At 41.1% G+C, this 14,011-nt stretch overlaps 1 protein-coding gene across 9 annotated transcripts in view; it reads right to left on the reverse strand.

The window, feature by feature from the left end:
* Nucleotides 1-14,011, reverse strand: part of ASAP1 (ArfGAP with SH3 domain, ankyrin repeat and PH domain 1) — a 379,170-nt gene that overhangs the window by 96,277 nt on the left and 268,882 nt on the right. For all 9 annotated transcript variants that reach the window (XM_051844826.3, XM_051844821.3, XM_089335707.1 and 6 more), the window contains 4 exons: nt 8,427-8,556; nt 6,718-6,803; nt 5,756-5,831; nt 4,279-4,365 (listed from right to left, as the gene is read on the reverse strand). In XM_051844826.3, coding sequence (XP_051700786.1) covers nt 4,279-4,365; nt 5,756-5,831; nt 6,718-6,803; nt 8,427-8,556 — 379 coding nt within the window. The remainder of the gene's footprint in view (nt 1-4,278; nt 4,366-5,755; nt 5,832-6,717; nt 6,804-8,426; nt 8,557-14,011) is intronic.

Here is a 14,011-nt window from a genome sequence, read left to right on the forward strand (position 1 = left end):
AAGCAAACCACCCCTTCCTCAGATCCTTGGTCAGAACCTACACTTTTCTGCCTGCATAACTCTCAGGTCTGTGTGATGTTTTAAACCAACACTTCTCTAGCTCTGACGCATTTGCTAAGCTCTAAAAGTCTGTGATTTATGAAAACTACTGTTTGATAAAGTTACCATTTAGTCATTCCTTACATATATTTATTACTAAATTCTCAGTTACAAACAGACTGAATGGGTTCATTTTAACATCAGATAAATACGCTTTTAAAGGTGAACAAAGTCGTTACATCTAGGCTTTGGACCTCATTAGACTGAGCAGGAAGGAAGTAGGATGTTTCAAAATGTTGCTAAATTAACAATCAATAAACCTAAATTAACAACTAACGAGTTTCATGTTTAACAAAGTCACACCAATTACTGTTTGTGTGCCTTGCTCAGCAGGGCACTCTAGGGCAATGGGAAGTGGATCTTTTCGATAAAGTAGGTATTGGAGAATTACTAGAGTAATAATAATAATTATCAATATACACACATAAAACCAAAGAAATGAATTGGTACAAATTCTCTGGAAGCATAATCATGTACTTAAGAAAGAGAAATACAAGTGAAAAACTCATTTGGACAAAAATATAACACTAAACAATAAACTTAAAATAAAACCTTGGGGAAATTACATAATGTGGGACAGCAAATATAAACTACAGAATGAAACTAAACAATTATTTTTTAGTTCAATTTCCTTTTCTTTATTAGCAGTACAGACAAATCACCTTTTTATCTGAAACTATATTAACATATAAAATGCGTTATTAAGGAATAAAACCTCAAATCTTTTTAAACTGCAAGCAATTACACATTGATCAATGTGGCTAAAAATGTTTCTAGCATCCAATTTAAAACTAAATTTCTCCTATGGAACTTTTAAATTTCTTGGGTGAAAGGATCTATTTTGTTTCAATTTACTGAATACATACTGAGCGGTTTTAGGGCACCAGATAAACGGGCCAGCTTCTGTGAAGAAGATAAGAGAAGCGACACACAGCATCCGTGAAACCTGTGAACCATGCTGTGCCGGGCCCTTCACAGTGTTTATCAGGGACTTAAATGGAAAGCTGGGCTTTTTGCATTGATTCAGTGTATCCTAAATGGGATGGGTGGGTGGCACTATTACAAATAAAATAGTTTCAATCCTAAAAATAGGCAGCAAATACTTCTTTTGGAAAGTTAGGCTAGAGAAAAAGAGAAAGATAATTTCATAAAATAACTTCCAGAAGACAAGAAAAACTGAACTGGACTTCACTAGGAAAAACGAGACTTCCAAAGCTCTGCATATCCTACAGGTTGAGTATCCCTAATCTGAAAATTCAAAATCCAAAATGCTCCAGAATCCACACCTTTTCAAGAGTAAATACTCAAAAAGTATAGATTTTGGATTTTCTGGTTAGGGATACACGCTTGTTAATATCTATGCAAATATTTCAAAACTCAGAACTCCAAAACCTGCAACACTTCTGATATCAAGCACTTTGAATAAGGAATACTCAATCTGTATTTGCAACTAAAATGCTTGGAACTTCTTTTAATGAAACCAGGTTAAAATCGGTGTGTGTGTGTGTGTGTGTGTGTGTGTGTATGGGGTAAGTGATCTATTGTGTTTTAATCTCTAGGCAATCTTTATTTGAAAGGCAGAGTATTGGAGACAGAGGGAGAGTAACAGGGAGAGAGAGGGGTAGAAGGAGAGAGAGAGCCCATGTCCCATCTGTTGTTTCACTCCCCAAAGCCAGGAACTCCATCAATGTCTCCATCGTGGGTAGTGTAGACCCAAGAACTTGAGCTACCTTATGCTGCCTTCCCAAATGCACCCAACAGGAAGCCGGATTGGAAGTGGAGCAGCCGGAACTTGAACGGGTGCTCCGACATGAGACGCTGGCACTGCAGGCAGCAGGTTAATCTGCTGCATCACAACTCTGCCCCTCCTCAGCAATCTTTCAGACAGCTCAAAACAGCAGTGCTATGATGACAGCTCCCTGATGGGCAGTCTACATTTACTCCATGTTATTATAAATCATTCCTTTCTGAACACAGTTTGCAATGAGGTGATGAACAGCTTGAGAAAGGGACAAACATGCTGTGAAAGAGAGATTTTACCTGTAAAACAGTCCGGGCGTGATGCTAACAAAAATTCAGCATTTATTAATTTGAAGTGGAATTAAAAGAAATCAAATCATGTGCATGTCATTGTGTACATACTGTTTTGGCTTACATATTTTGTTCTTTAGCTAGCAAAAAACTTCAGTCTCCATGCAAAACAAGGGGACTGTCATGTTTCTTGGCCCCCCCCCCTTTTTTTTCAAGGAAATGTAGGAAGGAGGTAATACTATGTGACAAAAGAAAGAGGAGAGGTTAAGTCACAGTTTTTCTCCCTGACAGAATTCTACAGCTTATGCCCCCTCCCACTTGGGTCTTTTTACTGCTCGTCCACTAAGCAATCATCAGGGAGGAGACTGTGTCTCCTCGGGTTTGTATGTCAGCAACAAGCACCTTCAAAATGAGCACGTTCAAAGAGTCAAGTACGCGTGTTTCAGTATGAAGTCTCCTGGGGCTCCGATACCCACGAGTTGTTCTAAAGCACAGCTGGAGGCCTCCAACTGCAGCTGCAGGCTCTGCCTGAGACTCTGGATGGCATGGGTGCAGATGTTCCCTGCATGCACACAGGTGTCCCTGGCCACTCGTCTACTCCAGATGGGTTAGCAGGTCCCCAGGGTTAGGATCTGAGGCTACTTCAAAAATTCATGGAAGGTTCTGTTCACATTAGCACAAAAAAGTTTTTTTTCAGAATACACATCTTCAAGGGCCCTTGTCTAGGATACTCTCTCAGTTCACCAAAACCAAGTGACTGTACAAAAAACTGGATTCAGAGAAGCAGAAGAAGAGGGTGATATTCACTCAGTAAAGAAAACCCTCAGGGTGCTTTAAATAGCTAGTGTCACAGGCGCAGGGTGCCCGGTGTTCTAGGGGGTTACCTTTTCTTTGTTTTAGAACCATGACCTCTGTTCAGAAAATGTGGGAATTTTAAAAACAGTAGCTCTGTCATGTAAGCAATGGTGTTCACTATCTAAACATTTAAAAAAATTATTTAATTTTACTCATTTGAAGGACAGAAGAAGACAGCAAGCATGGGAGCTCTCTCCTATCTGCTGGTTTGCTTCCCAAAAGTCCACAAAGACCGGGACTGGGCTGTGTTGAAACCAGGAGCTGGGAACTCAATGTGGGTCTCCCACATGGGTGGCAGAGACCTAACAACTCGACTAATCACCTGCTGCCTCCTAAGGTGCACACTGGGAGAAGCTGCAACTGGGAGCTGGGCCTTGACTCGAACTCAGGTGCTCAAATATGGGACGCAGAGGCATCCCGGGTGGCATCTTAACTGCTATGCTAAACGCCTGCTCCCGGTACTCACAATTAACATCACACACTTATTAGTGGTCCACGATCAGGTCTGAGCTTCCACCTCAGAAATCACATTTCTTACTCTTCCATGTACTCTGCCCTAAACTCTTTGTGACCCTTGAACTGCCAGGCAGTTTTCTATCCCAGAACCTTCTAGATTTGTTCCCTGTGGCTTCAGGTTGTCTCCCAGTGCATCTCTAATAGCATGGATACTAGGAAGGCACGACTGATTGCGCTTGTTAAGGCCGGTTCATTCTGCTTCATAATGACCTCCCTGATGGCAGGCACTAAAGCTGAAGAATGGTGTCTGGCATACAGCAGTTACTAACTCAATGTTTGACACATTATTTATAATTAAAACTCTGTACCACATTCATCCAACATCTATTATACAATGTAGAGTAGGGGCCATTTCACCTTCTGTCTTCCTAATTGAGGGACAAAGCTTTTGCAGGATTTAAAATATTTCCTTGGCAAAATGAGACTTGGCCCTTTCGGCTGCCAGAAAGAGAAAGTCTCAAGAGGGGAATCCAGGGGTGTGCCCCTGCTACACATCAGCGGCCCAAGAAGATACACTCCTGAAGCTCACATCTTCAAAGCCAGGATCAGAAATCTGGAGCCACGGGAATGCAGACAGGGGTCGTCTTTTTTAAAAGGAGAGAAAAGGAGCTAAAATAGTCTCTGTGCTGTGCATCACGGGAGGCACAGACTTGCATGTGTCATCTTATCAGTTTCCACAACTACCCTGGCGGGAAGCCATCGGTGTGCCTGCTTTGCAGACTGGGACACAGTCTCACGTGTGCTCTTAGCCCTGATCAGAGTGTAGAGGCCACCTACCTCTTTCTGATCAAGTTGAAGAGATGATTTTATTAAGTCTCGGAGTGCAGTTAACTGTTTCTTTTCTTCATCCTGCGTCTGTTTTATCTGTGAACGACAGACTCAGGTCTATTACTTTATGCTCCTTTATGCTCTTGTGAAGAGCTTAATTTACCCAAATACACCATTCACTGAACTACTCAGTTATATATTCGATTTTCTCATTGAAGTTCTTCACATTGTCTCATTTTCTATTAGAAGCAGTCTCCTATTTTATGAAAATACCAGTGATTTTTGAAATTCGTGAACAATGAGACATGCTTTCTTATTAAATTACACATCTAGGCAAGATCACTAGCTCTGAAGCAGTGTGTTAGGCTACATTAAGAAATAGCATTGAGGCTGTGCTTCTGGTTTTTCCAAGACTGCGGGTGGTAATAGCAGAATGTGATTAAATGGGTCTGAAGAGAATTTTAAGAATTGAGGAATCCAGTGGGGTCATTGCAAATATAAAATTTCTATAGCACTACATGAGGACAAAGGATTGTGTTACTTTTTTTTTTTTTTTTTTGACAGGCAGAGTGGATGGTGAGAGAGAGACAGAGAGAAAGGTCTTCCTTTGCCGTTGGTTCACCCTCCAATGGCCGCTGCGGCCGGCGCACCGCGCCGATCCGATGGCAGGAGCCAGGTGCTTATCCTGGTCTCCCATGGGGTGCAGGGCCCAAGCACTTGGGCCATCCTCCACTGCACTCCCTGGCCACAGTAGAGAGCTGGCCTGGAAGAGGGGCAACCGGGACAGAATCCGGCGCCCCGACCAGGACTAGAACCTGGTGTGCTGGTGCCGCAAGGCGGAGGATTAGCCTAGTGAGCCGCGGTGCCGGCCAGGATTGTGCTACTTTTAAAAATTACTTGGAACTTAAATGTAGGTTAAGTAGTAATAGCAAATCTTTTTGTCATTCCAAAGCCTTCTTTGAAGAACCTGATGTACTCATAATAAAATTCTTTTACTATTATTCATTCCAAAACCAAAATGAGCAAGAACTTTTCCATTTCTACATATGCATTTGGTTTTCTCCTCAAAAGATTTCCTTTCAATTTTCTACTATAAAAATAAAACTTAGATATTAAAAAAAAAGCATAAAAAAGCATAAACCCATAAACCTGCTTACTTAGACAGTCACTTAATTTTTATTTTTCCATGCTCAAACTCTCTTATTGACACTGACACGTGACACTACTGAACCTCAATGGAGAGCCAGCCAGGACGGAAGCTTATCTATTCCCTTCCGCTGCTGCTCCCAAGCCCTGAGAAGGTACTCTGAAACACACGGGCACTGATGAGTTCAGCGGAAGGCTTGTCTGCTCTGGGTTCCGACACATTACTAAACACTTCCTGCTTTATTAATCTAACACAGATTTCAAATTGAAAGATATTTACCCATGAAAGAGGGTTAAGATGTATGTATTTTGTAAAAAATACAAACAAAAAAAAACTTACATTATATAAGTCAGCAGCCAATTTTTCAGTGTACTGTTTCAGTTTATCAGCTATTTTCAAGCCATCCTGGAAGAAACTACAATAGAAAATGTTAGAGATTTATAAGCAATATAAAAAAGAAACTAAAATTACTTACAAAATTTGCAGCTACCCATTTATATACTTACTGTCTACCACATTTATCTTCACAAGACAGTTATAAAATTCATTTTAGTATTTATAACAATATTTGACACCTGATAGAAGATACCACACAGACACTATCAATTAGTTTTAGTCCTAACACGGTGATTTCTTAATGTATATACTCATCTGTACGCAGAAAAATTCCTCCTGTTTGGATCATATTTTAACTCAAAATGGAGAGAAAGACTTGGTAAGCAGTGGGATGTCATGAAGTCAAACTGACACTACAAGGAGTTAGGGGCCTGAACTGAAGATAATGCAAGAGAAAGTCAGACTTCATTCAGCTTCCAAAGATTCATGTGTTTCAACAAACACATACTTGACACACAGGATTTCAGAGCAGTGGCACTGATGGAAAACGTTAGCCTGCCGCTTGTATAAAAAGGTTGCGTTATTTCACCTGATTAGTGACCCCAGCATCCCATATGGGTGCCGGTATGAGTCCCCACTAGAGGGCTCCACTTCTGATCTAGCTCCCTGATAATGTGCCTGAGAAAGCAGTGGAAGATGGCCCAAGTGCTTGGGCCCCTGTGCCCTTGTGGGACACCTGGAAGAAGCTCCTGGCTTCAGCCTGACCCAGCCCCAGCCATTTGGGGAGTGAACTAACAGATGGACGATCTCTTTCTCTGTTTCTCCCCTCTCTCTCTGTAACACTGCATTTCAAAATCTTGAAAAAAAAAAAAAAAAAGAAAAAAAAAAAGAAAAAAAAAAAAGAAAAGCAATGACATGAAGGGGATCTTACTTGGGTAAAAATAATGAAGCAATTTTCTACTTACTTGCATTGTGCATGATAATATTTGATAAGATTCTGTAGCAGATCCACGCCCTTTTTGGTCTTGATTTCATTAACTTTAATTAGATACTGTAGAAATAAAATAGAACTTTATGTTGTTAATTGCAGACAGGGTTCTTTAGTTCTTGGTTTAGCTGGCAGACCAACACTTGTGAATATGCACACATTAATGAGCCCCAGTGGCCTTGCGACAATTCGAGCTTAGTATAGGGAACCAGTATTCCCTTTTGGCAAAGTGTATAAAACAAACTGGTTAAATGTTAGCATTTTTATAAATTCCGATGATTAGTTTATCATACAAGCAGAAGTAACAGGCAGCCACAACATTCTAGAAAAACTTATTATTTCCCTCTGATGCAGTGGATCTCAAGCTTATAGGTCATATGGTCAAAATCTGAAACATAGGTTGCCTTTTGCAGTTAGAGGTAAAGTAGCATTGCCTTTGTGGAATATGTTCTGAGACAGCGGAAATGACAGCAAGAAGGTGAATCAGAAAGAATTTTTTTGTTCCTTTTCGACAATGAAAGAATAAAAATGCAAACAACCTATTATTAATTTATGCAGTTAACTAAACACTGTTCCTTTTGATTTTTCACTGCTGGCCAAAATTTTCTGCTCACTTGTTTTATTGAGAGAAAGTATTCTTGAGCAGTTGGGCTCAAGAACCAGAGGCTTTTGAAGAAGAAAAAGAAAGAAAATATAGAGGAGAGGCCAGCGCCACAGCTCACTAGGCTAATCCTCTGCCTTGCGGCACCGGCACACCAGGTTCTAGTCCCGGTCGGGACTACGGATTCTGTCCCAGTTGCCCCTCTTCCAGGCCAGCTCTCTGCTGTGGCCAGGGAGTGCAGTGGAGGATGGCCCAAGTGCTTGGGCCCTGCACCCCATGGGAGACCAGGAGAAGTACCTGGCTCCTGCCATTGGATCAGCGCGGTGCGCCGGCCACAGCGTGCCAGCCACGGCGGCCATTGGAGGGTGAACCAATGGCAAAGGAAGACCTTTCTCTCTGTCTCTCTCTCTCACTGTCCACTCTGCCTGTCAAAAAAAAAAAAAAAAATATATATATATATATATAGAGAGAGAGAGAGAGAGAGAAAGAGAGAGAGAGATAGAGGAGAAAAACTTTAAGCTATGAACCATCTCCCCTTTACCTGTTTCTGTAAAGTAAGGTGACTCCACTAGTCCACAGCAGAGCTGGCAGGGCTTGCTCCCTAGGACAGAATGCCAGCCTCCTACACAAGTTCAGCTTGAGAAACCCTGCACTCAGTTTTAAGCAGCATGCTTTTCACTGCAAGTTTTCAGGAAGTCAGCCTTCCTTAATGACTACTTAAGATTTCATTCAACTGGACATATGGTTAAAAAAAAAAAAAAAAACATGCTCTAAACCCGTACCAATGACAATATTCACCAGTGTTACCCCTCATCAAATCTTTCTTTCCCGCATGATCACTCACAAGCAACGTCAAAGTTCTCACCAAAGAATCCTGTTTTGGCTTAAAGAGCCCCATAGGACCAAGGCTCAAATTATGAGACAACAGTGCCATGGTGGGTCCCAAAAGGCTTGGAGAAAAATGGAGATTAGAATCCTTAAGAAACGGTCCCCTCCTCTAATCACACACAGCCTGTCTGTGCACATAAAGTCTGCTGACTAGGATTTCCGCACTGAACCCAGGCCGGGACGCAGTCTGTTCTTACTTCGCACATCTGCAGCTGAAACAGACGCCTTTCCTTCTCCATTTCCTCTGCGATCTCGGCTCCTGTTATCTCCGTGCGGATCATGCCGTGCTGTTTTGCGTGCTCTCTTTTCTCCTTCTCAATTTTTGTACTGGAATGAAGCAAATGTCATAATTAAAAAAATGCATTCATGTACAACGCCAAGAGACTCTGGATGATAACAACGTGTCAATGTATGTTCATCAAATGCACCACTCTGGTGGGGATCCCTGAGAGCAGGGGAGGCTGTGTATGTGTTGAGGCAAACTCTCCGCCTTCTGCTCAAAAAGAAAGTCTATTAAAAGCAAACCACACTCAAGACTTTACTGAAAACCATCTATTATTTCTCAATTACTAATGTTAAGAATATTTAAATTGATAGAATCAACCAGAAGCAAACATCTCAATTCAAAGAAAACACTTTTCTAACTCCACCATTTGGGGCAAGTCCGATTGAGCATGTCCCAAATTGTACATCTCCTCCCTCACTTATTCCCACTCATATTTAACAGGGATCACTTTTCAGTTAAAATTTAAACACCTAAGAATAATTGTGTGTGTTAATTACAGAGTTCAACCAATAGTACTAGAACAAAACCAAAAAAATACTAAAATGGATAGAGTATTACATTGCACATCAGTCAGAACAAGAGCTGATCAAGTCACTGTTTCTCATAGTGTCCATTTCACTTCAATGGATTCCAATACAATCTCATCAAGGTGGCATGTACCAATGCCAGCTCACTAGTCCAAGTGATTAATTTCAGTTCACAATTGATCATAATGATAGATCTAAGAGTCAAAGGGATCACACAAACAAGACTAGTGTCTACTAATGCTAACTGATAGAATCAAAAAGGGAGAGAACGATCCAACATGGGAAGCGGGATACACAGCAGACTCATAGAATGGCAGATGTCCTAAATAGCACTCTGGCCTTAGAATCAGCCCTTAAGGCATTCGGATATGGCTGAAGAGCCCATGAGAGTATTTTAGGCATGGAAAGCCAAGACACTCTGGGGAAAAAAACAAAAAACCTAAATGAAAGATCTCTGCGAGTGAGATCCCAGTGGAAAGAACAGGTCATCAAAGAAGGAGGTACCTTTCTCTGATGGGAGGAGAGAAATTCCACTTTGACTATGACCCTGTCTGAATAAGATCGAAGTTGGTGAACTCAAAAGGCTTCCATAGCCTTGGCAACTCATGACTAGAGCCTAGGGAGATTACTGATGCCATGAACAAGAGTGTCAAATTGTTAAGTCAACAACAGGAGTCACTGTGTACTTACTTCTCATGTGGGATCTGTCCTTAATGTGTTGTCCAATGTGAAGTAATGCTATAACTAGTACTGAAACAGTATTTTACACTTTGTGTTTCTGTGTGGGTGCAAACTGATGAAATCTTTACTTAATATATACTAAATCGATCTTCTGTAAATAAAGATAATTGAAAATGAATCTTGATGTGAATGGAATGGGAGAAGGAGCGGGAGATGGGAGGGGTGCAAGTGGGAGGGAAATTATGGGGGGGGAAGCCATTGTAATCCATAAACTGTACTTTGGAAATTTATATTTACTAAATAAAAAAAAAAAAACAAAGAAAACACTTGCATAGGATGGATTTTTATCTAGGAAACTTCTTACATTATAACTCTGATCTTCCACATGATAAATTCATGTAATGTAATGTAAATTCTTACATTTTAGTTGGCATGAAGAAATTTTGTTAGTCTATCTTTTTTTGGGTAAAGCATTTTCTGGTGAAAAAGCATCAAAAAATTGAAGACTGAGACTTTTCTTGAGTACTGATAGAGACTTGGAATTATTTCAAGACCAAGCATCTAAGATTTTTTTGTGGGTATGCACAGAAATTAAATCAAAGGTAATTTCCAACAGGCTCCAAATGGGCTAATCCCACATGTCAATAACACATTTTAATTATTCAACCACATAGCACTGGATTGTATAAAATAAGGACAGGGAGAAAACCCAATGTATAATTTGCAGTCCTATGAAAACATTCTTGAGTGAGGGGAGGGAAGAGGAGAATTGGTCACTCACAACAAGAAATGTACATATTAACCCTACAGTACCTTGGCCGGCGCCGTGGCTCACTGGGCTAATCCTCCGCCTGTGGCGCCAGCACCCCGGGTTCTAGTCCTGGTTGGGGCACCAGTTCTAGTCCTGGTTGCTCCTCTTCCAGTCCAGCTCTCTGCTGTGGCCCAGGAGGGCAGCGGAGGATGGCCCAAGTGTTTGGGTCCCTGCACCCACATGGGAGACCAGGAGGAAATACCCGGCTCCTGGCTTCGGATCGGAGCAGCGCCAGCCTTAGCGGCCACTAGGGAAATAAACCAACGGAAGGCAGACCTTTCTGTCTCTCTCTCACTGCCTATAACTCTCTCACTGTCTAACTCAGTCTGGCAAAACAAACAAACAAACAAACAAACAAAAACAAAAAAAACCCTACAGTACCCTAGGCTAGTCTTTGACTATGGCAAATGATATACTGGCAATACCAAGAATCATAGTCTAAACAAGGAGGGGCGAGGACTGAGGGTGGGGGGAACTATGGTTATTTTCTTAGAATTCTATCTGTGAAATACATGATAATAAAAATTTTTTACAACCATGGAAATGGACTTCTAATTTTAGAAACAGCCTCTAATTTCCTGTTCTGAATGCAAAGGCTAGGTGATTTAAGTTTCTTCTTTAAGTTGTGGTAGTGGTGGTGGTGGTGTGGGGAATTAAAGCCCAAAGAAAGCCAATATCCTTGTCCATATACAAACACAGTGGAAAATCAAACCATCAGGGGCTGGTGCTGTGGTACAGCATGGTAACGCCCTGGCCTGAAGCGCCGGCATCCCATATGGCTGCTGGTTCTAGTCCCAGCTGCTCTTCTTCCAATCTAGCTTTCTGCTATGGCCTGGGATAGCAGTGGAAGATGGCCCAAGTCCTTGGGCCCCTGCACCTACATGGGAGACCCAGAAGAAGCTCCTGGCTCCTAGCTTCGGATCAGTGCAGCTCTGGCCATTGTGGCCATCTGGGGAGTAAAGCAGTGGATGGAAGATCTCTCTGTCTCTACCTCTCTCTGTAACTCTGTCTTTCAAATAAATAAAATAAATCTTAAAAAAAAAAAAAAAAAGAAAACCAACCCATCGCACCAAGGGAAAATCCACTCCCACCTGATTGGGATTTACTCTAATATCCCAATACTACACCTAAGCGATTCTTTAGTCATGTTACCTTAGCAATCAGTGGCTTGAGAACAAACGCGAGGGGTCAGGCCCTAGTGAGTAATAACAGCCTACTGGTTTACCAGGGTGACCTGATCATCACTGGTCTACTTCTTCTTCCAGGGATCCCACTAAAATGACAGTAAAGGCATAAAAGGTATTATCTCCAAAAGACAAGAAGAATTGAAGACATAAAGGGAAGAGCAGGAGTGAAGAGGGAAGAGGAGCAATGGAGAAGCATGCACCTTGCACTAGAGGGCTGCGTGCCTCCCTCGCTTGCACAGTTTCAGAACATCACCATGGGCACAATCTCTAGAAAGGAAGCTGAAGATAGACTTTTAGAATTGTCCTGATGGTTGATGTACAATGTAATACTTTATCCATTTTGGTATTTTTTTTGTTCTCGTACCATTGGTTGAACTCTGTAATTAACACACAATTATTCTTAGGTGTTTAAATTTAACTGAAAAGTGATCCCTGTTAGGAATTTGGAAAACATTATGCTGAGTGAAATAAGCCAATCCCAAAGGGACAAATACCACTTGTTCTCCCTGATAGGTGACAACTAACTGAGCACCAAAAAGGAAACCTGTTAAAGTGAAATGAACACTGAGAAACGGTGACTTGATCAGCCCTCACCCTGACTGTTGATGAACAACTTAATATGTTATCCCTCTTAGTATTTTTTTTGTTTGTTCTACTTAATACTTTTGGTTGAATACTGTAATCAATACACAATTATTCTTAAGTGCTGAAACTTAACTGAAAAGTGATCTCTGTTAAATATAAGAGTGGGAATAAGAGAGGGAAGAGATGTGCAATTCTGGACATGCTCAAGCTGACTTACCTCAAACAGTAGAGTTAGAAACATACCAGGGGATTCCAATTCAATCCCATCAAAGTGGCATGTACCAATGCCAGCTCACTAGTCCCAGTGATCAATTTCTATTTACAATTGATCATAATGATAGATCTAAGAGTCAAAGGGATCACATAAACAAGAATAGTGTCTGCAAATACTAGCTGATAGAATCAAAAAGGGAGAGAATGATCCAACATGGGAAGTGAGATACACAGCAGACCCATAGAATGGCAGATGTCCTAAACAGCACTCTGGCCTCAGAATCAGCCCTTAAGGCATGCGGATCTGGCTGAAAAGCCCATGAGAGTATTTCAGGCATGGAAAGCCAAGACACTCTGGCAAAAAACAAACAAACAAACAAACAAAACAAAACAAAAAACCTAAATGAAAGATCTCTGCGAGTGAGATCCCAGTGAAAAGAATGGGTCATCAAAGAAGGAGGTACCTTTCTCTTCTTTCTCTGAAGGGAGGAGAGAACTTCCACTTTGACCATGGCCTTGTCTAAATATGATCAGAGTCGGTGAACTCAGGGGGCTTCCATAGCCTTGGCAGCTCATGACAAGAGCCTAGGGTGATTACTGAGGCCATAAACAAGAGTGTCAATTTGTTAAGTCAACAACAGGAGTCACTGTGCACTTACTCCTCATGTAGGATCTTTGTCCTTAGTGTGCTGTACATTGAGATTTAATGCTATAACTAGTACTCAAACAGTATTTTTCACTTTATGTCTCTGTGTGGGAGCAAACTGTTGAAATCTTTACTTAATGTATGCTAAACTGATCTTCTGTATATAAAGAGAATCGAAAATGAATCTTGATGTGAATGGAAGGGGAGAGGGAGTGGGAAAGGGGAGGGTTGCGGGTGGGAAGGACGTTATGGGAGGGAAGCCATTGTAATCCATAAGCTGTACTTTGGAAATTTATATTCATTAAATAAAAGTTAAAAAAAATCCCTACTGAATAGGACAACTGTCTTGGCATCCTAAAACCTAAACCCCCTTAGAAAGAGAGGTCATTGTTTTTTGGGCGGCTCCTGCCGAAGTGTATGAGCTTTCCATCTGTCCTGGAGTGCCTTGCTCTGAAACATGAAAAGGACAGTAAGAGATTCTAAGATAATTAAGGAGAGCCTCTAAAATGACAGGGAGTGGGCACAATACCCAAGGGGGAGGGCGGGGACGAATGAGAGACACCAAGGAAGCAGGTAAATTTTATAAAACGTCAAATCCTCTGCTGAAATATTGCATTGATGAAACAAAAGAAATAAAAGGAAATTTTATCAAAAGATACCCTGATTGAGAAAATGTTTTTAAAAATTTGAAATATGATAGCAAAAATAAAAATGTCTGAAAAAGTGAGGGGAAAAATAATGAACAAATAACCTAAAATATATTAAGACAGAACAGAAATGAGAAGAAAATGCCAACAGTCCAGGAAGTCCAGAAGAGGAGTTTTAGCAAAATACAAACAAAAGCAG

The sequence above is a fragment of the Oryctolagus cuniculus genome, chromosome 6 (genome assembly GCF_051225735.1).
Source record: "Oryctolagus cuniculus isolate XC-2025 breed Fujian yellow rabbit chromosome 6, ASM5122573v1, whole genome shotgun sequence".
Lineage (NCBI taxonomy): Eukaryota > Metazoa > Chordata > Mammalia > Lagomorpha > Leporidae > Oryctolagus > Oryctolagus cuniculus.